We start from the raw sequence: 25,555 nt of genomic DNA, 5'->3' as shown, positions 1-25,555 counted from the left end.
GAGAACTAAATTAAACACTGCTAGCCCTGGCCTACACTAAGGGGTTAGGTCGAATTTAGCTGCGTTAGGTCGATTTCAAAATGCATGCGTCCACACAACCCCGTTCCGTCGACTTAAAGGGCTCTTAAAATCAACTTCTGTCTCCTCCCTGGCAAGGGGAGTAGCACCAAAATCGACTTTGCTGGGTCGAGTTTGGGGTAAGGCGGATGCAAATCAGTGGTACTGGCCTTCGGGAGCTATCCCAGAGTGCTCCATTGTGACCGCTCTGGACAGCAGTTTCAACTCCGATGCACTAGCCAGGTACACAGGAAAAGCCCCAGGAACTTTTGAATTTCTTTTCCTGTTTGGTCAGCGTGGCAAACTCAGCAGCACAGGTGACCATGCAGTCCCCCAGAATCGTAGAGCTTAGAATGTTTCTACACTCCCCCTATCATCTCCATCCCTGAGGTTATCGCAGATTAGAAGGCGAAAAAAAAAACGCACTCCCAATGACATGTTTTCCGAGCTCATGCAGTCCTCCTGCACGGATAGGGCACAACTTAATGCATGGAGGTATTCAGTGGCAGAGGCCAGGAAAGAATTACGTGAGTGCGAAGAGCAGAGGCAGGACGTGATGCTGAGGCTAATGGGGGAGCAAACGGACATGATGAAGCATCTGTTGGAGCTGCAGGAAAGCCAACAAGAGCACAGAACCCCGCTGCACCCACTGTATAACCGCCTCCCCTCCTCCCCATGTTCCACAGCCTCCTCACCCAGACGCCCAAGAACACGGAGGGGAGGCTCTGGGCACCCAGCCACTTCACTCCAAAGGATGGCCCAAGCCACAGAAGGCTGTCATTCAAACAGTTTGATTTTTAGTGTGGCTACAATAAGCAATGTGGCCTTTTCCTTCCCTCCTCCCCCACCCCACCCAGGCTACCTTGTCCGTTATCTCATTTTTTTTTAAATTAATAAAGAAAGAATGCCTGTTTTCAAAACAATAGTTACTTTATTTTGAAGTGGGGAGGGTGGCTGGCTTATAGGGAATTAAAATCAACAAAGGGGGTGGGTTTGCATCAAGGAGAATCACACACACAACTGTCACACCAAAGCCTGGCCAGTCATGAAACTGGTTTTCAAAGCCTCTCTGATGCGCAGCATGCCTTGCTGTGCTCTTCTAATCACCCTGGTGTCTGGCTGCTCAAAATCGGACACCAGGTGATTTGCCTCAACCTCCCACCCCGCCATAAACGTCTCCCCCTTACTCTCACAGATATTATGGAGCACACAGCAAGCAGCAATAACAATGGGAATGTTGGTTGCGCTGAGGTCTGACCTAGTCAGCAAACAGCGCCAGCGAGCACTTAAACTTCCAAAGGCACATTCTATCACCATTCTGCACTTGCTCAGCCTATAGTCGAACTGCTCCTTACTACTGTCCAGGCTTCATGAGCCATGGGAGCAAGGGGTAGGCGCAACCGCACGGTACTGCCGGCTGGGAGAGCAGCCTGAGGCAGATGCCTCCAGCTCGCATGATATTCCAGGCAGGACTGAATCTCCATGAGATGAAACTTAAAGAAGAGAATGACCTGGAGTCTCTTGCTCCCATTCGGTGCTCTAAGAGGAGAATAGCCATGTCTGTCCAAGCACCCCCAATCGACCTCACTGAGGTCTACCAGGAGCACCCAGGAGACTTACGATGGCTATCACTTCTACTGCATCATCTGCCGCGAAGGCAAGGAGCTGCTGCTGTGTAGCAATGCAGTCCCGCATCTGCTAGCAGCACCCAGGAGACGTACGGTGACGATGAGCTGAGCGGGCTCCATGCTTGCCGTGGTATGGCATCTGCACAGGTAATCCAGGAAAAAAGGCGTGAAACCATTGTCTGCCGTTGCTTTCACTAAGGGAGGGAGGGCAGAAGGGAGGGGAGCCTGACGACATACTCAAAACGATCCATGACAATGTTTTTGCCCCATCAGGCATTGGGAGCTTAACCCAGAATTCCAATGGGCAGCGGAGACTGGGAACTGTGGGATAGCTACCCACAGTGCACCGCTCTGTAAGTCAATGCTAGCCACAGTAATAAGGATGCACTCCGCCTACGTAATGCGCTTAGTGTGGACATGCGCCATCGACTGTATAAAATCAGTTTCAAAAAATCGACTTCTATAAAAATCAACTTAATTTCGTAGCATAGACATACCCTGCTACAGAGGGAAAAGAGTTGAGAATTACAGTCGTTAGACTTTTTGCCATTCAGAATGCCAGGTAAAAATTCTTTTTTTGGTCAGGTAAAAATACTTGATGTCCATCCCAAGAAAAAAAAAAAAGCAAAATAATTAGATAGCTAGAATTCAAAAAGTCGAATGGAAGTTCACGATCAGTTGTGATAATGAAATGTTTAGCAGAAGGGGAATGAAGAAACACAGAAACATGAAAACCATGTTAGCTGCCACCCTCTAAAACCTAACACACATAAGGTGAGATGCCAGCTAAAATGGCCACAGTGGAGTAAGCCCCTAATCTGGCTGGGAAAAAATCCTCTGTCACTGGAATTGAGAGACGCTATAGACTGCGCTCCCAGGACACCCTCACAAGCACTGATGTAGAGGGTGCGCTGGAAGGAGGAGGGGCATGTCAGGGGAGGGGCTGTAGCACACAGCACTGCAGAAATTCTCAGTAGCATCGCTGAACATACAGCGACCTGGAGAGACAGCCATAATAAGACAGACCCTGCTCCCCTCCTCTCCAGCCACTGGAGTAGCCCAACTTCAGGAAGATGCAAGGGTGGCTTAAAGCCACCTTAGCCCAGCCCTTCCCCTGGCTGAGAGTTCTGTGCAGCGCCTCTTGGAGGTGCGACACAGAAGCCGCTTCAGGAACAATGCTACATGCTGTAATCTCAACGGTCATACTCTATTATCGAGGACAGTGGCTCAAAGAAAATGGTAACTACTATATTCTCTTTGTAACAGTCAAAGACTAAAATGAGTCAGTCCACTGGAACAGATTACATATGGGACATAATTCTATTGTGTCCAAAAAATTGTGTCCAACTGAGCTACACAAATGCATTAGAAGAAAAGAGCCGTTGGCATTAAATCACAGAGCAGTAAAATATTTCATGACAAACATCCATTATTCCTGTAGTTGGCCAATCCCTATCTATGTTCTGTACACCAATTGTTAATGAGAGGTTTCAAACACTTCACAATTAGTATAGTCTATACATCTTTACCAGCTCTTCAAAGGCAAGAGTCATTATTAGAGATGGACACAAACCAAAATCCCAGTATCAAAATGCTCTTTGACATTCAGATCCAAACTCTGTGACTCAAACTCACATCTGTTCCTTTAATGTGAGCTTCATTAAACTTAGATTTTTCCCTAAAAGCACATTTTCTCCTTCAAAGCTTCTTTCACCCAAACATCGAAAACTTCAGAAACTGCTACAAACCTAGAAGGTAACATTCAACTGCAGATTGCTGCACACCAGTGCAAAGGGGCACCAGACCCTGCCAAAGCAACAGATGCAAAATCTGCAGACATTTCTCCAATGCTACAATGATCAACAACCCCCACAACACATTTTTCAAGATCAATGGGCCCTACACATGCATATCTCAACATGTGGTGTACCTCATCCAGTGCACTAAATGCCCCATTAGCAACTACATAAGTGAAACCAATCACCGTGCTCTTGAATAAACTCAGGAAAATGATAAAAGTAAAAAAAAAAACCATATCACCGGTGAGTGAACACCTTTCACAAAGTGATCACTCTATATCTGAACTATTAGTCCTCATCCTCACAGGAATCCTGCACAATACTTTCAAATGATGAGCCTGGTAGCTTAAACTCATAACTTTCCTAGACACTAAAACTCATGGTCTGAATAGAGACACTGGATTTATGGCTTATTACAACAATCTGTAACCCACTAACCACCACCCTAGCTGCTTTCCCCCTCCCATTTTCTCTCTGTGACTGGAGAGGTGTTAACAGGCCACTTCACTTTGAATGGTCCCTTCAAATGTGTTAACTATTTACACTAAACAATCTGTTCAAACCTTGTATTTAGCAGTGACACTGAGTTAGCCCATGTCTACACTACAGAATGTCAACCCAACTGACAGTGACATACAACCACCGCAGTTATTAAATCGCTTACGTGTGTGTACACTTGGCTCCTTGTGTCGGCAGCACATGTCCTTACCAGGAGCAATTGTATTGACTGTAATGTGAGTGTCGGGCATTGTAGAACAGCTCCTGAAAGCCCAGTGTCTACACTGATAGTGCATCGCCCTAATTACATCAACCATGACTCTACACTATTCGGAAAGGTGGTGTTACTAAATCGGTATCGCGAGGCACTTACGCTGGCAGGAGCCAAATTTAAGTGAAGACACTTCCATAGCTAAATCGAAACAAGGCAGCTTACACCAATCTAACTGCGTAGTACAGACCAGGCACTAGTCTCTCAGACCTGAAGAAGAGCTCTGTGTAAGCTCAAAAGCTTGTCTCTCTCACCAACAGAAGTTGGTCCAATAAGAGTTATTACCTCACCCACCCCGTCTCAATGATGGTCCTCTTCTGATTGTTTCATATCACAGATTAGAGAGGAAGTGTTTATTTAGACATTTATTCTGGATTTATAATTCTCTGAGTAGCTCATAGGAATGCATTTTTACCAATTGCATACCTCTATGGTGCCAATTTCTCAAATCTTTAAGAGCTGGTTTCGACTATATCATTAAACAACTGTAGCATTCACCCCCCTTTAACTTGTCATGGGGAAAAATGTCTCAAGAATGGGTTACAAATAACCAATTTTTGTCTTCCAAGTCATTTTCAAAGAATTGTTCAGGCTGAAAAAGGGAAAATTAAGGTTTTACAGCCAGCCAGTTTCTTAAAGATCTGTTTTTTATAATCTTAGGGGCAGTAGTCCTAGACAGTGATCTCATTCGCTTGTCTCTCGACCAATGTCAGTGAAAAGACAGACAAATTACACTACATCCTTGATCCTGCAAAGGCGTACACACACACACACCCCTGCACGCACTGACTAGTCCCACTTGTACATGAGTCTTTTCAGCTCTGAGTCCTAAAAACCTTCTTTGAACCAGGTCTTTTTGAAAGTCAACATCTATAGTACTTTCTATGTCAATAGTCTGGTTTATTACTTAACACTGCAATTGAAGACAAGAAAGGATTACTCACCGATCAATCACAATTTCTTTCTGTCTTAGCAACCCTTCTTTGATTTTCATAAGGGATTCCCAGTTACTGAAATCCTGATAGCCTGTACCTGTGTAACCTGGACGAGACGATCCAGTCAGAACCTGCATTTAAAAAAAAAATTATATAGATTAGTTCAAAGAACAGTAATTGTAACAATTTCTTCCATGTTCTATGAGTTTAAAATGTAAAGTTCTTTCTGAAGCATAAAACATTCTTGTATTTAATTTTGCAGTTTTACTTAAAGGAAAACTGAGCAAAGAATTAAGCATATAGTAAAGTTAACATTTTTTTAAAAAGCAAAGAAACTTTGAACCAAAAAGGTCCCATTTTCAAACTCATCTTAGATTACCCTGAAAGTATTGTTAAGGCAATATCCTCTGAAACTAGAGCTGGAGGAAAAAAGGCCATTGAGAGGTCAAATATTGTTGTTAAGAGAAATACTGTTGTATGCTGATACACATTTTTATGCACTTGCTGCAGATTTTTTTGAGCAAAATCAAAGGATTTCCTGATGGTATTAGAGCGGTGGTTCTCAACCTTTCCAGACTACTGTAACCCTTTCAGGAGTCGCATTTATCTTATGTACCTACACAAGTTTCACCTCACTTAAACTGCTCGCTTACAAAATGAGACAAAAATATTTTAAAAGTGTCACAGCACACTATTATGGAAAAAATGCTTCCTTTCTCATTTTTACCATAGAATTATAAAATAAATGGATTGGAAATGTAAATATTGTATTTACATTTCAGTGGGATAATTGAGCCTGTTTTTCATTTGTGAGCCTTGTCTGAAGCCCGAACCCCAGTGGCCGGGCTGAAGCATGCAACTTACCTTCGCAGAGCACCCTGTGGTGCTGAGTCCTGGCAACTGCCCTGCTTGACATACCTTAATGCTGGCCCTGCACTCGCAATCCCCCTAAACCTATCTGGGGGTTGAGAAAAACTGATCTAGAGGAGTTGAGCACACCGGAAGACTTCTGCGTACCCCTGGTTGAGAACCACTGTATTACAGCCCTTGGCACTAGATTCACAAGGTACTCAGGTGCCTGACTCCAACATTTAGGCACCATTGATACTCACAAAATCATTGATCAGCTGCCACCTAACCCCGTAGGCAGCCAGCGTTCCCTCCGGTGTACGTACACAAAAAGCTGCATGAGTCCTGATGCCCTCAAGCCCTGGTGAGATCCTCAAACTAGGCACTCCCCCCACCTATCTCCCCCACAGAGCCAATCTCAGACATGTTCTGAGCATGCCTAACCTGCACAGAAGACAGGTGGGGATGAGTAGTTTGGGAATTTCTGGGGCTGTGGGGAGGTGCACGTGGGGAATGTTGAGAGCAGGCATGAGTATGTGTTGCAACATACCCAATATCCCCAGGGGCTAGGGTATGCTCTTATGGGAGAGGTGGGAGACCCAGGTTTGAATTTGCATACTGCCTGATTTGGAGCAGGGACTCCCGCATGCAGGCGAGTGCCCCAGGCTATTGAGTATTCTGGGGTGTCTCACTCTCTCCTGACGAAGCTGTATAATTTGTATAAATAGTGTGATAGACCCAGGCCAGTTGGGTACAGCAGAATAGCAGAAGGCAGATATACTGGCCACTGGATTAACAGTTTTCTGTTCCCTGACTGACCAGAGCAGGGGCTGCTCCAGGCTAATGAGAACACCTGACTCTAATTAACCTGCAAAGAGTCAGGTGAGGCCATTCAGTTAATGTGACCACCTGACTCTAAGTAAGGCCCTGCTGTTACTATAAAAAGGGCTCACTCCAGTCAGGCAGGGGAGCCAGGGAGTCAGAGGAGAGGAAGTGCGGCTGGTTACTGAAGACACCCTCAAACCATCGTTAAAGGAGCCCTAAGGTAAGGGTGAAGAAGGGAAAAGCAGGAGAGCTGTGGGGAAGTGGCCCAGGGAAATGTAGCAACTCTGGCAGTGAAAGGTCGGCTGCCAACAACTGCTACCATTAGGGTCCCTGGGCTGGAACCCGGAGTAGAGGGCGGGCCCGGGTTCCCCCCAACCCACCACTACAGGAACAGCTCCTGGAAGGGGAAGTCAGGTCCCTGTCAGGACAGGAGGCTGAACAGAGACTATGGGAGTTCTCTCACCAACCTCCTTGCAGCCTATGATGAAAAAGGCTCAGTAGACTGTAACCCTGACCCTAGAGAGAGAAGGGCTACGTGGAGGGTCACAGTGAGCCACTGAGGCTAGCATAAACCGCCTAGAAGCGCAGGACCCACAGGAGCAAGGTCAGAGCTCTGCCACAACTGGTGTCAGGAGTGGGATTGTGATTTTTCACAGCGTGGCGGAACAAAGAGGTGTTTACTAACAAACAAAAAAAAAACCAAAAAAACAAAACAAAAAAAAAGGGTGCACTGGGGTTTTTGGTTGTGGGTTTTTTGTTATTTGTACCACCATGGAGGAGGTGGTGAGAGCACTGGTGCAAGCCACAGCGGCCCAGCAGGAGGCAACACGGGCTCAGGCGATGGCACAACAGGAGTCCATGAAGTTACAGCAGGAAACCAACCAATTATTAATGAGCCAGGCGACCCAAGATCGAGCCCTCCTGCGCGAGGTTGTGGACCAGCTGAAGATCCTCACCACCCAGGCCCAGGGGTCCAATGGGACACGAACCCTGAGGGCCACCAGTTGTCTACCAAAGATGACGGCAGATGATGACATAGAGGCGTATCTCCTCTCATTTGAAAGGACTGCACAGCGTGAGGCGTGGCCCCTGGAGCAGTGGGCCTGCATTCTCGCCCCTTTCTTGTGCGGAGAGGCCCAGAAGGCCTACTTTGATCTGCCCACTCAGGATGCCGCTGACTATTACCGGCTGAGGGCAGAGATCCTAGCACGATTCGGGGTGACAGCAGCAGTACGGGCCCAGAGGTTCCAGGAGTGGAAATACAGGGAGAACAAACCTTCAAGGTCCCAACTTTTCGACCTCATACACCTCGCTCGGAAGTGGTTACGGCCTGAGGCATGCAGCCCAGAGGAGATATTAGAGACTTTGGTCATGGACCATTACATGCGGGGGCTACCGCCAGATCTCCGCAAATGGGTCTGCCAGAACGATCCGTCCACCTATGACGAAATAATCACATTGGTGGAAAGACGGATAACAGCCAGGGAATTAACCCAACTACCCAAGGAAGGCCCCTCATGAAACAAACATTTGACCCCGACCATGGAGGGTCGGGCAGCCAATCCTAGGAAGTCCTAGGTGGAAGAAGAGGGAGGTCGAAAACCGGTCAGGAACCCAGAAGGAAGGGGAAGGGCTGAGTTGGGGGAACCCTGGGACTAAATCTCCTAACCCACGTGATAGGGGAATGAGTAGAAGCAATTATAGGTGTTATGGGTGCGGGGAGTTGGGGCACATAGCTGCCCAATGTCCCAATGTCAGAGCCAAGGCAGTGTAACCTGGGGAACGGGGCAGACCCATGCAGCCTACTCAATATTGTAGGGGTCACAGTCACCCCACATAAATATACAAGGCAGGTAAAGTTGAATGGGGGTAGAAACCATGGCACTCGTAGACTCAGGAAGTGCTATCACCCTGATTTTGGGTAAATTAGTGAAGAGCAGCCAGTTAATGCAGGCCAAGCGTACAGGGGTAACCTGTGTCCATGGGACTGTTAGCTACTACCCCATCATACCAGTAAAAATTGAAATTCAGGGAAATGTCACCGGTGTGAAAGCAGGGGTAGTTCCAAACCTCCCATATCCCGTGCTCATAGGTAGAGATTTCCCTGGGTTTGGAAACTTGCTCCCACCGGAGGAATTAGAGGGAGAGGAGCTCCCCGAAATTCAGGGGCGTTCCATAGCAGAATGTCACCTCCCATTTTTTGTGGAAATGTCCCAGGAGCTATTCTCTGTCCCAGGGAAAGACAGGAAGACCAAAAGAGAAAGGAGGGCGGCCAAGGCCTTGGGTACCCGAATCCTGATACAAGGACAGAGGGTTGCCTGTGTAGGCAGACGTACACGGGCAACTGAAGGGGAGGGCCCTGAGACAGAGGAGGGGTCAGAGACCACTTCCAACCCCAACCTCACGGAGCCAGCCGAGAGGGCAGAGACAGATCCCCCAGAGTTCAGGCTGTTAAACCCAGAGAGAGAGACTTTTGGACGGGACCAGGTGGAAGACCTGAGGTACGAGAACGCCAGGAAGGAGGTGGCTGAGATAGATGGGGTACCCATAGAGGGAAAGGCCCGGGGGCCAGGGCCTTATTTTGTGATCAAGAGGAATCTCCTATACCGGGTCATGCAAATGCAGGAGCAAGAGGTACACCAACTCCTAGTCCCCCAGAAACACCAGAAGGCAATATTAAGCCTCGCTCACAGTCACCTTTTTGGAGGACACTTGGGAGTGGAGAAAACCCAGGCGCGAATCTTACACAGGTTCTTCTGGCCGGGGGTACATGAAGACGTCCAGCGGTACTGTGCCTCTTGCCCTGAATGTCAACTGCACAGCCCTCGTCCACATCTAAGAGCTCCTCTGGTACCCCTGCCGATCACAGAAGTCCCATTCGAGCGGATCGCCATGGATCTTGTGGGGCCATTAGAGAAAACGACCCGAGGCCACCAGTATGTGCTTGTCATCCTAGACTATGCAACCAGGTACCCAGAAGCTGTCCCCTTACGAAATACAGCTTCCAAGAGCATTGCCAAAGAATTAGTGGCAATCTTTGCCCGGGTAGGGCTACCAAAAGAAATCCTCACAGACTAGGGAACACCATTCATGTCCAAGTTAATGCAGGATTTGTGTTCCCTGCTCCATGTCCATCAGAGCAGAGAGAGAAGGAACCAGAGTGAGCAGTTAAATATTCACTGAAGCAGAGATTTGAACCTTACTCTCCCATGTCCCAGGGAATGCCCTAACTGCCAGGCTATAGAGTCAGTCTCTCACTTTCTATTTCTCTGACCCAATGAATATTTTATATAAAAGGAACTCCTCCAACAGGAGAGAGACTGTGTTCCAGAATACCCAATAGCCTGAGGTTAGGGCAAACAGATGGAATGTTAGAGACCAGAAGTCCCTGATCCAAATCAGACAGAGCAAGGAGTTGAAAACAGGTCTTCCCCATACCAGGGGAACAGGGCCGGCTCCAGCTTTTTTGCCACCCCAAGTGGCGAAAAAAAAGAACCACCCGATTGAGCTGCAGCCGAAGTGCCACAGAAGAGGAAGAGAGGGACTGAAGGATCTGCCACAGACCTGGACGTGCCGCCCCAATAATGGACCGAGTGCCACCCTTTCTATTTGCCACCCCAGGCACCTGCTTCCTTCACTGGTGCCTGGAGCCGGCCCTGCACGGGGGTGCCTAGCCACTGGGCTATTGGCTACAACAGGGAGAGAAAGTATCTCATTATCTCCCCACCCCTCAAAAAAGGCCTGAACTGGCTTAAATGCCTAACTCAAGGAGAGGGTTCACAGCTGAGAATCCAGAGTGGAGATGGGTGCCTCTTTCAGAGCCTGTCAGTCAGGTACCAGATCAAAGGGAGTTAGGTGCCCAGGAGTGCTTGACCAATTTGCATAGTGGCAGTGCTGAGAGCAATTGAACTAAACTGTAAACTTTGTATATGATGGAAACCACTTCAAGCCAGGGGGTGCTTCCACACACACCCCAGCACCCCTAGTTCCAACATCTATGTAGGTGCCTAAGTACCTTTGTGGATCTGGGCCCAAAGTCCTGCTCCTTTCCTCTGCATTTCACTCTCTAACTCCCTCATACAACATATGGGAACCTGGGTGCCTGCCTTGGAGCTGAGGTTGGGAGCTGTGACTCTCACTAGGCAGCTGGGCAACTAGGACTGGGCAACACTCCTAGGACTGCCCCAATCCCTATCCACCCCATCGCTGAGTCCTGACAGACCCCCAGAATGCCCACGATCCAACCCCCCCGTTCCCTGTCCCCTGACTGCCCCCCCAACCTCTGCCCCCTCCCCTGTGCCCTGACTGTCCCCGAGACTCCCTGCCCCTTAGCACCCCCCCCCCAGCCCCAGCTTCTTACCCCCGGCTCCCCCCTCACCCGGAGCCTCAGTGCCTCGCATCCAGGCCTGTCCCTGAACAGCGGTGCAGCGTGTCTCCGGCGGGGCCTGAGCTCCGCCCTGCTCAGAGTCGCGTGGTAAGGGGGCGGGGCTGTGAGCTTCCTCCACTCAGCCTGGAGCTCGCAGCCCCGCCCCCTTATCACACGGCTCTGAGCAGGGCGGTGCTCAGGCCCCGCGGGAGCCACGCTGCACCACTGTTCAGGGACAGCCCTCGATGCGCTGAGGCTCCGGGAGCAAGGCGGAGACAGGGTCGAGTCGGGCTGGGGCAGGAGCCTCAGCCATTCTCTTGGGGGCCCCTGCGGAGCCCAGGGCAAATTGCCCCACTTGCCCCCCACTCTGGGCGGCCCTGACTAAGGGAATCAGTTTTGCATGGCCACACAAAGCATGTCGTACAAAACTTAGTTGTAGCAATGACAAGAGTCTGGATTGCATAATAAAAATCAGTAAAGATGGCCATATTTGGTGGTACATAGCATTTCCTTTGCCAGTTCTCCCATTACAGAGCTACCTGCCTCTCTACCCCGGCTACTGGACCCTTTTAGGCTACAATCAGACAGAGAGAGGAAACAATCTTGAATCTTACCAGATCAGATTCCCTACTTTAGCACCTTTCCCTGCCTCTCAGAGGCAGGGATTCTCTGCCTTCCTAAGAAAGCTCATTAGTATGATATGTTGATTCAGTGTCCTGTGCACTACATAGCTATGAAATTGTCAACACTGAGATCCCAACTCTTGCTGTGTGATACAGCAACCTATTTCACTAATGACAGTGTGTAAACCGATGGAATAACTCACTGGAACAAAAAATACAGTTGCAGTCAGCAAGGTCTTTTCCCTGGGGGACAAGGTTTATAAAAGGAAAGCAAAAATAAATTAATATAAGCAGAAAAGAAGTGTTAACAGATTCTCCAAAGTTTGAGGTTCAACCCAGTCACATGACATGAGTATGGCGCACAGGTGCTAGCTTCCTCTGGGCCTAGGGGGTGCTCAACCCCTGGCTCCGCCCCCACCCAACCCCCTCCCCCAAACCCCCCTCCTGTCCCGCCTCTTCCCACCCCTGCTCTGCTCCAGGTCCCGCCCCCACCCCACCCCTTCTCCCAAGTCCCCACCTCTTCCCACCCAGTTCCACCCTCTCCCCTGAATGTGCCCCTTTCCCACTCCTCTCCAGAGCCTCCTGCACGCCGCAAAAAGGCTGATTGTGGTGGGCAGGAAGCACTGGGAGCGGGGGAGAGGAGTTGATGAGTGGGGCCACTGGCGGGCAGGAGGCACTGGCTGCCAGTGGGTTCTAAGCACCTACAATTTTTTTTCCCCCATGAGTGCTCCGGCCCAGGCTCACCCACAGAGTTGGCACCTATGGTGTGGAGTCTAGCCTTCCTAAAGGCATTCTCTCTCTCCTGTCGTCAAAACAGCCAGTCTACAGACCTTCCCTTGAGTGTCTGAGTAGAAGGAAAGTAAAGTTGAACGGAGGCAACTTCCTGTCTACATATTCCGTCACAGGATGGCAGGGTCCGGGGTCATCAAAAGAGTAAGGGCTTGTCTACATGTGGAATTATTCCGAAACAGCTATTCCAGATTAACCTCAGGTTATTTTATTCCAAAATAAGAGCATCCACACAGGGAGTAATCAGGAATAGCTATGCCACTTTCATTTGTACCCTACCTTAGTACGAATTAACTTCTCAGTGTAGATGAGCCCTTAGCAGCTGCTATTCATCTGCTAGTTCAAATCTAGCCCCATAAGCAATAGGCATGACACAGAATTTGTGAAGCACTCTGAGATCTACCGATGAAAAATGCTACATAAGAGCTAGGTATTTATTATTATTATTATTTAAATTGTTGGGCACATCTTCCAAAGGAGACATAAAACAAAAAGACACTGAGCAACTGCAGTCAAAGATCTTAAAACACTTTTTACCAAGTAATGGGTATGCTGACTAGATTCCAACAAGGGCAATTCTACATAAAGCTCCTCTTGTACTTTCAACTGGCAAAACTATTCTTCAGTTCCTCTCCTAAAATATTTTGCATAATGAAATAATAATATATAAATTAAGACTGTAAATGAATACAAATGTCATAATTGCTTGAATAAGGAAAGTTCTGGCTTTTATACTGACCAATGAGAACAAACATGTTGGCCAATTTTAGACAGCCTTACGCCCAACTCAATGGCATTTCGGTTTGTCTATCTAGCTGTAATGAGGTAACTTTTGAATGCCACATCCGATCAAGTCAAAAATTTCAGGCAATGTTCTAGGCGCCAATGACCAGAACCCTCTTGATCTCAGGGGAAAATCGAAAAACTGAAAAGTGTGAAATGGGGGCACATGAATTTTCTGCCAGGTCTTTAGCACACCAAGCCTCACACACCTCTTCAACTGTCTATCGATCAAAGAAGTGGTTGATGGCACTCATTACACTTTATAGCATAACAATACTCCCATCTCATATCTGCTCATCCTCCCAGTAGATTAAACAGGCCGACATCCCAAATTACTCCTTTCCCAGGGTACGTCTACACTACGGGACTAATCCGAATTTGCATAAACCGGTTTTGTAAAACATTTTATAAAATCGAGTGCGCGCGGCCACACTAAACACATTAAATCGGTGGTGTGCGTCCACGGTCCGAGGCTAGCATCGACTTCTGGAGCGTTGCACTGTGGGTAGCTATTCCGTAGCTATCCCATAGTTCCCGCAGCCTCCCCCGCCCCTTGGAATTTCCGGGTTGAGATCCCAGTGCCTGATGGGGCAAAAATCATTGTCGCGGGTGGTTCTGGGTAAATGTCGTCAGTCACTCCTTCCTCTGGGAAAGCAACGGCAGACAAGCATTTCGCGGCTTTTTTCCCTGGATTGCCCTGGCAGATGCCATAGCATGGCAATCATGGAGACTGTTTTGCCTTTTGTGACTGTCACCGTATGTGTACTAGATGCCGCTGACAGAGGCGATTCAGCAGCGCTACACAGCAGCATGCTTTTGCTTTTGCATGACAGCAGAGATGGTTATCAGCCATACTGTACCATCTACCAATCCATAAATTGGTAATAAGATGATCGTGGCTACCAGTCCTTTTGCACTGTTCCATTTGCTGCTGTCATAAGTGCCCCTGGCTGCTCTTAGCCAGAGGCGCAAAAGCCAAAATTGGGAATGACTCCCTGAGTCAATCCCTCCTTTTTGGTATCTAAAAATAGAAACAGTCCTGCCTAGAATATGGGCAAGTGTACTAGAGAACCACTGTATCAGAGAACCAGAGAGCACAGCTGCTCTGTGTCAGATACTGCAGAAATTATGAGCTGTATTCTATTCACAGGGGGTGCTCCTGCAACAACCCCACCTGTTGATTCCGTTCTTCCCAGCCTTCCTGGGCTACCGTAGCATTGTCCCCCCACTTGTGTGATGAAGTAATAAAGAATGCAGGAATAAGACACAGTGACTTGTTAGTGAGATATGAGTGGAAGGCAGCCTCCAGCTGCTATGATAGTCCAGACAGGACAGTAAGGAGTGTGTAGGAGAGGAGCCCAGCATCCCTCTGCTAGTTCAGGGGTACTTGAATCTTTTCTTTACACATGAAGGGTGGGGGCTGATGGAGCTCAGCCCCCTGTTGCTATGACGACGATGGTTATCAGCTATACTGTACCATCTACCAGGAAAAATTAGGACCAGGCGCCCTTGATCGACCTGACAGATGCTAGTCAGCATGGTTACCAGTCCTTTTGCACTGCCCCATGTGCCAATAGGCTGATGACGAGGACGGATACCAGTCGTATTGTACCATCAGCCAGCCATAGCGTGGGGGGAGCAAGGATGTTGGTGTTGAGTGCTGCACCATCGCGTCTATCTGCAGCATTCAGTAAAGATAGGGTGACATGTAAAAGAGTCAAGAGAGGATTGTTTTCCCTTTCACTTCGGGGGTGGGTGGGGGGGTGCGTAAATTGCCGAGCTATGCCCTGACCCACCGCGGACACTGTTTTTGACCCTAGAAGCATTTGGAGCTCAGTCAAGAATGCAAATGCTTTTCAGAGACTGCAGGAACTGTGGGATAGCTTGAGTCCTCCAGTCCATGAGCGTCCATTTGATTCTTTGGCTTTCCGTTACGCTTGTCACGCAGCAGTGCGCTGAGTCCCTGCTATGGCATCTGTCTGGAGATATTTAAAAAATGATTTTGAATTTCGTCTTCTGTAACGGAGCGCTGATAGAACAGATTTGCCTGCCCTTACAGCGATCACATCCGCATCGTCCATGCGGGAGCTCTTTCTTTATTTTGATTTTTTAACTGCATCACCACCCGTGCTGATCAGAGCTCCACGCTGGGCAAACAGGAAATATTCAAAAGTTCGCGGGGCTTTTCCTGTCTACCTGGCCACTGCATCCGAGTTCAGATTGCTGTCCAGAGTGGTCAGTGGTGCACTGTGGGATACCGCCCGGAGGCCAATACCGTCGATCTGCGGCCACACTGACCCCAATCCGATATGGTAATACCGATATTAGCCCTACTCCTCTCGTTAGGGAGGAGTACAGAAACCGGTTTAAAGAGCCCTTTATACCGATATAAAGGGCCTCTTAGTGTGGACGGTTGTGGCGTTAAATCGGTTTTACGCTCCTAAAACCAGTTTAAACGCGTAGTGTAGACCAGGCCCCAGAGAGAAAAGAGAAGTATGGTGGAGGGGGGAGAGGGAATGGAGGCATACACAGAGAAACTCCTGGTGGGCGAGGGATGTTAGGGGACCCTATCATGGGGATGAAGGAGTTAAGGTTTAATGAAGGATTACATAGAGTCTCTGCCATGTGGGGGCGGGGAAGATTCTACTATGGGAGGAAACGGGCACTCAGAGCCCCCTAGCATAGAGGGGAATGGAAGGTATGGGGGGGAAGCAAGAATGCTGGGGCACACAGAGCTGCTGCTATGGGGGAGGGATGAGGGACCCTGGTATGGGAGAGTTGCAGGGAGTCCCTGAAAAGAGAGGGGGATGGGAGTGAACTTGTGGGAGAGGAACGGAGAAATGCAAGGAGCATCTGGTGTATGCAATGAGCTTAGTTTACACAAGCTACAAAGTGTGCAACTCCCTAGTCTTTAGAAAAGCACCTAAAAAGGGGGTGGGGGAAGCAGAGATTAAAATAAGTGATTTAAATCTTGCCCCTTTTATTTGAAAAACTTATATGGAAGTTTCCATATATTTTTCTAGCTGAATATTTCAAAAGAAGTCCACTACATAAATCCACTGCAAAAACAGCTTTAAAAAAATCATTTAGTAATGTGCACCAAAGTAAAAAGCAACACAAAATCTACTTCATAAAATAAAATGACTATGTGCAGCATCTGTCAGGGACCTGTCAATGCCACTTGAAAGCAAGACAGAATACACATTTGAAAGTTAAACATATAACGATAAATGATTTGCCAAACAGTTGCTATATGACGGGGATGTGTCACAATACATAGATACAGTACCAAAGGTCTATTTACGTGACTTTCACAAACAAACTTTTGCTATCAGAACATATCCATTCCCATAGAATGCACAATGTTTAGAGAGGATCATAATTTTCTATGAAACCTATCAAACCTAGGTGTTTTTACTGGTCATTCCAAACTGACAAATTATTTTTCCATTTTTGTTTTGTGCTATAAATACTTCAATGGTGCCCAGAATAACAATGGCTCACTTCACTCATTTAGAGCACATGGTGTTAAATACTCCCAACAGCTTTCTAAATAGTTTGAATTGTGAGAGGATAGAAACACAGGTGGTCCAATTACATTTGAGAACTTTTTGTCCCTTCAAGCCCTCAAATCATGTAATGAGAATACGGTTTGTTTTTAACAGCAGATACAGTAAAGCCAACAACACGTTCCCACTTCAGACACCATCACCCTCCACTGCAACTAGAAAAGATGCCCATCTGAAACACCCAGCATTATTTTCCAACTGTCCTAGAAAACATGACTATTTTTGCTAGCTGGCACCTCTTCCAAGCATATCTAACTCAGATTGAAAACATCTGTTCAGTTAAACCAGTATCCTTTGCACACGGACATCCAAAGTCTCACTAGCTTGTTTTGAACAAGGGCTTGGCCTTGACTTTCAGGACCTGGCAAGCCTTCAAGTCACAGCTAAGACAGCTAGTTGCTGGAAAAAAAAAAATCTTTGCTGTACTGGCTTATATGCAAATATTTATTGTTTGGACACAAATTACTGACCAATACCATCATGTTTCCTAACAGTGGGAAAAGGATTTTTTCTCTAGACTCCCAAGATACTAACATTCAGATAATTTAACCAGATACTTGGGGTCCAATTTTCAATGACGATATTAAAATCTCCTCCTCAACCATGCTCATGCTTTTTGCCTCAAAAAGCATTCAATAGCTCAGCACATATAATTAGATGAGGCCAAAATGCTGAGGGCCTATGTTGAAAAAAAAGTTATATGATTTTTCAGATAATCTTCTCTGAAAGTTGTATTTTAATAAGTTTTTAAAATATATTAACTTCTACTTTACAACAGTAAAGTTTCCAGCTGCCCACTACTGTTTCTCACAACCAGCAAGAAGCCAAAATTATATTGTTTAAGTGAATGAAACTTCTGACCAGTTGCTTGCAGTCCAATCAAAACTCCACATTTTTATGGACTGTATATAGCCCCTTTGTAACAATGAAATTTACAGACATCATCATGTAAGGACATGATACCCCCCGCCCCACCTGCAGAAAGGCCAAGGTGATGGAACCAGTGCAGCTCTGCTGCACAAGAATGGCAGTATTTTTCTTTTTGTGGGGAAAGGGAGGAAAGAAGGTGGTGGTGAAGGAGTTAGGAGGAGGAGCAAACCATAAACCTGTGTGGCATGCATCTCAACTCCACAGCAGTTCCCATATCAACCTAAAAGGCTTGGGGTGGGAGCGGGGGGGAGGGAAACAAAGCTGGAAGCTCTACTACTGCACAGAGACACTTCTGTTCTCTTCTCTTCTGGGCAGGGTCAGGTTAGGGCTTCAGTAGTGGATTTGGTTTAGCTCCATGGCTGCTCCATAGTCTGCAAAAAAATGGCGTGAAGGGGATTTCTTTAACACCCTTCCCCTTGTCACCTGCCATACCTCTTCTCAGCCACTGGTCCTTTTACTTAGGCTGAGCATATGGGAATTGCTCTTTAACACAACACCCCTGTAATGCAGGGAACTACTATACCTATTTCACTGATGGACAAAATGAAGCACAGAGAAGTTCAGAGACTTACACCCAAAGTCACACAGAAGTCAGTGGCCGAACGAGGAGCAGAATGCAATAATCCTGACTTGCAGTGTCTGAATTCTAACCATCTACTATTTCACTGAACCTAGTGCCTTTGCTATACAAGGATAAATGTGCCGCCACTTAGCAACATATGATTTGTTAAATTCTTAACAGGAAAGACTAGGGGTATGTCTACACTGCAATCTGAGGTGTGACTGTAGCTCAAGCAGACATACCTACACTGGCTTTATCTGCATTAGCACTGCTAAAATTAGCAGCGTAGCTGGGAAGCTAGCAATGCAAGTATGTACTCAGAATCCCATGTGTGTGTACTGTCCGAACTGAAGTCTGTGCTACCACTCTTCACTGCTCTTTCAAACAGCGCCACATCAATGCGCACTAGGGAACTTTTAGTTCATACCAGCAGGGCCTATATGGGTCAGTTAGTGTGCAACATGCAAATCACATCCCTCTAGTGTATGTTCCATGTATACAAACCCTAAGGTGTGATAAAATCTGTTAATGTCTCTGCAAATCCAGCACACTCTGGGTCAGAGTTTGTCCTAAATTATAACCATGCAACCCTACTGATTTCAATAGTATCGGGTGGAGCTCTGCAGAGACTGCTGTTAAGTCTAGTCTTCTTCACTTAATAAAGAAGTGTTAAAGAAGAAAGGTAAATAATCAAAAAGATCAGAAAACAGCAACAGGAAATAATGGGATTCATCTTGGAAAAATGCATCCTAATACAACTTGGGAAATGCATATACTTGATGTGAGGATGTAACCTGGAAAGCAGTTATGAGAGAGATTGTGGGTTAAAAATGGACACTAAAAATTAGACACGTTTGCAATATAACGTGGCTACAAAAAAAAAGTTAATGCAGTTTTGGGCTCCATAGACAAAATCATCAGATTATGGAGAAAGAGTAGAAGATAGCCTCTTTATATATATATATATATATAGCTCTAGTGTGAACTCGTGTGGAATACTATGTTCAGTTCTGGGCACCACATAACCAGAAAGATATTGATGTACTGAAAAGAGTTTGGAGAAGAGCAACAAAAACGATGTGGGACCCGAAGGGACTGAATTATAAGGAAGGATTAAGAGACCACATGCATAGTTTGGAGAGATTTAAACAGTCTGTAAATATTTCCATGGAAAGAGGGAAATTAAATTGGTGCATGCACCATGTACAATTAAGAGTCGTGTGATGAAATTACAGAAGTGAAAATGTAGGCTAACACCAGGAAAAACCTAATGACAGTGAGACATAATAGGTAGTGCAAAAGTCTCCCAAAGGAAGTGGTGGAAACCAAATCACTTAATTATTTTTTTTTAAAACTACACTGGGCAAAAACATACTAGAGAAAATGGAGAATAAGCCTGTCTTGGCAGACAGATGGTAAGGATGACTTAATAGGTCTTTTTCTACCTAATGTCTACGATTGGGATTGCACAGGTGTAGCGGAGGGCAGAATTCACCCTATTGTGTCTACCGAAGTGTCTAGTTAAGGAGCAAGCACATGTACTGTAAAACATACCCACTAATAATTACAAAAGGGTCCACATGAACATGCACACAAGGGATTTCTGCAGAACAAAAGGCTAGAATGACAGTTGAATTAAATCTTTAGCGCTTTGCTTGATTGACTGTCGGACCATTTTTGCAGCGATAAACCAAAAATGGCACCAGTGAAGAGACATGCTTATGAGGCACAATTCAAACTACAGGCTATCAGTTACGCGGTTGTAAATGGGAATAGAGCAGCTGTGAAAGAATTCAACATCAATGAATCTATGGTTCGGAAGTGGAGGAAGCAAGAAAATGAACTACAATGGATTATTGAACAAAGAACAGCCTCTACAGTCACCATTCGACTGAAGGCAACAACGATAGCACAAGACATGAAGATCGAACACTTTCAAGGAGGTCCGGATTACAAAGAAAAGCTGGCCATCTTCCGCACCTACTGCAGTAACAAGATTAAAGATCCAGCCCAACCACATCACCAACATGGCTGTTGTTCTTGGTTGCCACGGTAATGGGCAGAAACTACCACCTATGGTCATTTTTAAGAGGAAGAAAAGTTTCCAGCTGGAATCATCGTTAAGGCCAATCAAAAGGGCTGGATGGACGAGGAGAAAATGAGAGAGTGGCTGAGAGAGGTATATGTAAAGAGACCGGATGGCCCTGTTGATCTGCGATTCCATGCGTTCCCATCTTAGAGGATTAACAAAAGAACTCCAACCGCTGGACATTACTAACACTGGGAGGCAGCGCCACCATATGTGAATGGATTGTGGACGCCTGGGCTAAGGTATCTGCTTTAACTGTTGTCAGCTGGCATCATTGCTGAACAGCCACCTCATGTTTGATGGCGAAATTGCCCAGCTGTTCAATTCAGACACAGAAGATGAGGACTTTGATGGATTTGTGGGAGAAGATTATTTTTTAATCAATGTGAGTGTATTGTTAAATAGTAGAATAAAGTTTTTTTACTATGAACACGTTAAGTACAGAAATAGATTAAAATACGTAATTGGTATCCCACTTCACAGAAGTCAAAATTAGCACTGGCAATTTGGAGTCTAAAGTTGGCAAAAAACAACACAACACAAGTTTCCTTTCCCGGTTAAGTGTTACATTGTTTTGAGCATTAATCTCATATGACTGTACATAACAGATTCTAAAGTGATATAGTTCAGAAAGTAGCACATAAAATATTGTTTCAAGTATTTTTCCTCCCTTTTGTCCTGTCTTTGTAGTTGTGGGTTAGATTTAGTAGTGATAAGTAGTTGTTTTGCTTTGTAGAGGTTAGTCAAATTTTCCTCTACTCTATTAAGTGGACCTATATTCTTGAATTCCATTGTATAACTGTTTAACATTATTCAATAAAAATATTTATTAAAAAGAAAGATGCTACTTAGGACAACTTGTGACCAACAATGCTATTATTGCTGTTTTTGCGAGCAACTCGATAACTAATAGAATAAGGCTTTCAATAGGAAAAAAAATGAAAAGGTATCAATGTACACAACACTACATTGCATTGTAAAAGCTACATTTCTTCCAAAACATTCAGTGACATTTTCTTAGTACCAGTGTTTTTACCTAGCCATGAACTGGAATGGTATATTAAGCATAAAACATGATTCACTTTTATATTCTGAAATAAATCAGTGTGTAAAGAAAAGAACTAGGAGAGAGAAAATATAAAAATATATTGTACAAAGTAAGAGGACAGAAACATACAAACTATTTTGTTTTCATTAAGGTGAAATTAACTTTCACTTTCTTAGTCATACTTTATTTTCACAATGATAACAATGGAAGAAGAGTAGACATAAAATAATTAGAGACTTAACAGATATGTTCACCAGTAGGACTTTGAACTTTAATTTTTAGATACATGAGCCAAATGAGGGGGAATATAGAGGGAAATAGCAACTTATCAATCAAGTCATCTGTAAGGGACTTAAGATCTCTGAATGTTAGTTTTATTGCACTAAATGCACCAATTAAAGAGTGCAAGAAAGAGCTCAAAACTGGCATTTGCTTTAAGTCAGTGTAATGGGTTGTTGTCACCATATACACCTTGTACATGGTAGGTTGCTACTAGCAGTCCTGGCTTCTGTACCAGATATGAACTGGCTATAGAGCTTCCTTCCGAGAGAGAGACCAGATGTGTACCCTATAAGACACTTTAATGCACTGCCAGGAATAGCAATTGTGAGCTTAAGGGAGCTATGTGACACACAGTGTCACCTAATGGTTGATCTGTACAATATAGTTTAGCAATCCATTACAGTTGCAATGTATGCAATCTTAGGATCTGACACTGCTGGCACCTATTACTGGACATAGTGCTCACCACCACGAATAGCTCCATGACTACGTGAGGCCAATGGACCAACTTATGTAATGCGAGTCCCGGGGAGGGATCCTGAGACCCTGCATCCAGTAACAGCAGATATGAGCCCCACCTGCATCTATTTGCATGTGGCAAATGACACTGCGGTAGGCTCCTCTGAATCTACAAGTGGCTAGAGCCAACGGGCTGCAGAGCAGGGAGCTAGGCCCAGCCCCACAGAACGGAAGCACTGCACATGGGGAGTGAGGGGCAGATTCAGACCCCCTCCCCAATATTTTCACTGCAACTCATGTCTTAATGTGCCCTTCACTGAGCCATAAAAGGTACCATGTATGGAGGTCACTATTAGCGACAGACCCCACACGATAAGCAGTGCCTCAAGCCTTGTGAGTGCTGCCTACCACCGAAACCAACTATTAAAACAAACTTAAAAGTATAAAACAAGAATTAAAAAAAACACGTAGGTGTGAACTGCTAACTACCTGTTGACAGATTAGCTGTCTCCTGAATTAGCTATCTACACAGAAGAAAACCCATGAGGTAAATCTCACAGCGGGCTCTGATAAAGGCAATTGGCAGTGAGAAGGAACTCAGTGGGTCAGGGTAGCACCGACTTTATATAGCCTCAGGAGGGGCCATAAGGAGGTGCAGGATACAAGTGTCTCCTCAACAAGTGCTGCTGCAAAAAACTGTCTCTGGCATTCTGGAACAGATGTATGCAACCATGTAAAGAACTGCCCAGGAGGGAAATACAGCTAGTTGTTGAATTAGGCAATCCCCCAACACACTGAGTAAACCTACTCAGTAAAGAGGACCTGTGCAAGGCCCTGTGAGCTATCTGAACTCTTAACACAGCTTTACTGGGTGCACAGGGAGCCCCTGAACTGAAATGAGTTCTCTCTCTAACAGCATCTTGCTCAGAAGTGTCTAGATAGCCACAAGTAGGGGTCAGCTCTTCACTGTGAACACTGAACTGCAAATGGACCTAAACTTTCACCGCACAAAAGCTATCCCTTTGGTTAGTTTCTACTAGAAAACAGACTAAAGGGCATCTTTGGCATTTTTGGTTTAGAATTGGCTGCTGAAAGTTTTGGCTTACGTGTTTGATTGTTTTGACCAAGGTTTCAGAAAAACCTATCATATCACTCATTTGCAAATAATTATCTTGGCATATTGATCCCATATTCCTTAACAGGCCAGATGAGTGACAGCTGAATATTTCTGATGTCCCAGAAACATTTAAAATAAATATGTTTGCATAAAAATGCTATCCAGAGACCACTCAAAGTATTTTTGATTTGTCAAAATATTCTTATTATTGAGTTTTTGTACCATGACAGTGTAAAGACAGACCCTGGTTGTCGGCAGGTGGGATCAAACCCTAGGACCTCTGCATGAGCTGCTACTGCATGAGCTAAAAGCCACATGGCTCTTAACCAAGGCTGTGGCAGACTCATCAATCTCTAGCTGGGCTAGGTGCCACTAGAAGGGGACAGAGTGTAACACCAAACTAGACACTATACAAAGATAATGCTGCCCCATACAGCTTATGATCTAAGTAATTCTTATTTTGTTCAGAATCTATCCACACACTAATCTACATATGTGTGTGTGTTTATGCTGCACACCTCACTATGGTACTGAGTTCAGTATGAACACCTAGATAAAGAGAGAAAAAGGTATCACTTGGAGCTATGGATACCCACGTGGGGGGTGAGAACATTAGTTTTCCTCTCATGGGATGTTCTATTGTAAGAATGGCACCAGTGGTGGTCTTACCAACAACAAAATCTCTCTCTCTCTCAAAAACAAAACAAAACAAAACTAACCAAGAAGTGAAAAGAATATTAATCTGAAAATACAGTTTTGCAAGGTAGGTAACAGATACACATTGTCATGGGTAACTCTTTCATGGCACAAGAATGTTGCCTCATTTGTGGCATGGTGTCAGGCACTCAGTTATGCTCCACAACTTTCTCATCTATGCCACTTCTGAGCCAGCACACTCTTACATAGTGAAAGAGGTATTCCCAAAGCTGTGGACTTGATTATATGCCTCCTCCTGCATATCTACCTACTAACAATAAAACCATGACACAAAAGCAACAGACATATCATTCCTTTAAAGTCTGTGCCAACACCAATATTATTTTGTTCAGAAATCCCTTCCATTTATATTCTGGCAAATGTTATGAGCACAAAACACTTCTAGGTGCCACTTAATAGGACGTGAAGACCAATAGTGCCTGGAATTTTCCATAGATAACAAGTAGGTCTTTCCTAAGTATAGAAGCACGTGTTTTATTAAGTGATTATATTATCTTCCCATTACATTTAAATTCAAACTTTTATTGAAACACTCTGAAGACAAAAGGGGCTTTACTCGGTGAACTGGATAAATTCATGGTGGCTAAGTCCATAAATGGCGAGGATGGAGATGGATGGCAGGAGAGAGATCACAGATACTGGGCTAGATGGACCTTTGGTCTGACCCGGTACGGCCTTTCTTATGTTCTTATGTTCTTATGTAACGGCTGTGATTTTTTTTCTTTATTCTCTGAAGCTGTGTGTGATACAAGTTGCTAAAATGATTTCTTCAATCCACTCTTCTAAGCTAGAAAACAGCATAACCATAAAAATGTAAATATAGTTATTCAATATGAAAAGCAAGAACGAACGTTAAGACCAAAAAACATGCACTCAAAAAGGTCAGGAAAGAATTATGGCTGATTCACCATAAGTTGTTTTTAATATTATAGTAGCACCCAGAGACCCCAATAAGGGATCAGGGCCCCTATTGTTTTAGGCATTGGACATACAAAATGTCAAGACAATCCCTGCCCCAAAGATTTTCCAGTCTATGCATATGATAGAAACAATAGATGGCTAAAACAAGTGAATTAGTGGTAGCACAACAATAAAACCATTATGATTAGCATAATAAACAACAGTCTTGGCAAACCAACTGCCAAAAATTTCCAGTACCTGTAAATTTGTTTATCAGGGGCCATCTCCTAAACACAGCCATCTTTAAACAAGATCTGATCAGAACTATATCCAGTTAGGGGATAAGTATGTGCTGTCAATATCTCCATATCCCTAACTTACCTAGCACATGTAATAATTAGTCACTACTTATCTCTACAGTTGACCCTGCTGCCAGTGGTGGGCAGAGGGTATTACCAT

General features: G+C 45.3%; 1 protein-coding gene across 6 annotated transcripts in view; it reads right to left on the bottom strand.

Annotated features, from left to right (window-relative positions):
- The window catches only part of CEP85L (centrosomal protein 85 like), a 219,976-nt gene that overhangs the window by 38,366 nt on the left and 156,055 nt on the right, over positions 1-25,555 (bottom strand). For all 6 annotated transcript variants that reach the window (XM_039532805.1, XM_039532807.1, XM_039532806.1 and 3 more), the window contains one exon: positions 5,198-5,319. In XM_039532805.1, the coding sequence (XP_039388739.1) occupies positions 5,198-5,319 (122 nt within the window). The remainder of the gene's footprint in view (positions 1-5,197; positions 5,320-25,555) is intronic.

Source organism: Mauremys reevesii, linkage group 3, assembly GCF_016161935.1.
Source record: "Mauremys reevesii isolate NIE-2019 linkage group 3, ASM1616193v1, whole genome shotgun sequence".
Taxonomy (NCBI): domain Eukaryota; kingdom Metazoa; phylum Chordata; order Testudines; family Geoemydidae; genus Mauremys; species Mauremys reevesii.
This window is presented reverse-complemented; position numbering and strand designations above follow the sequence as displayed.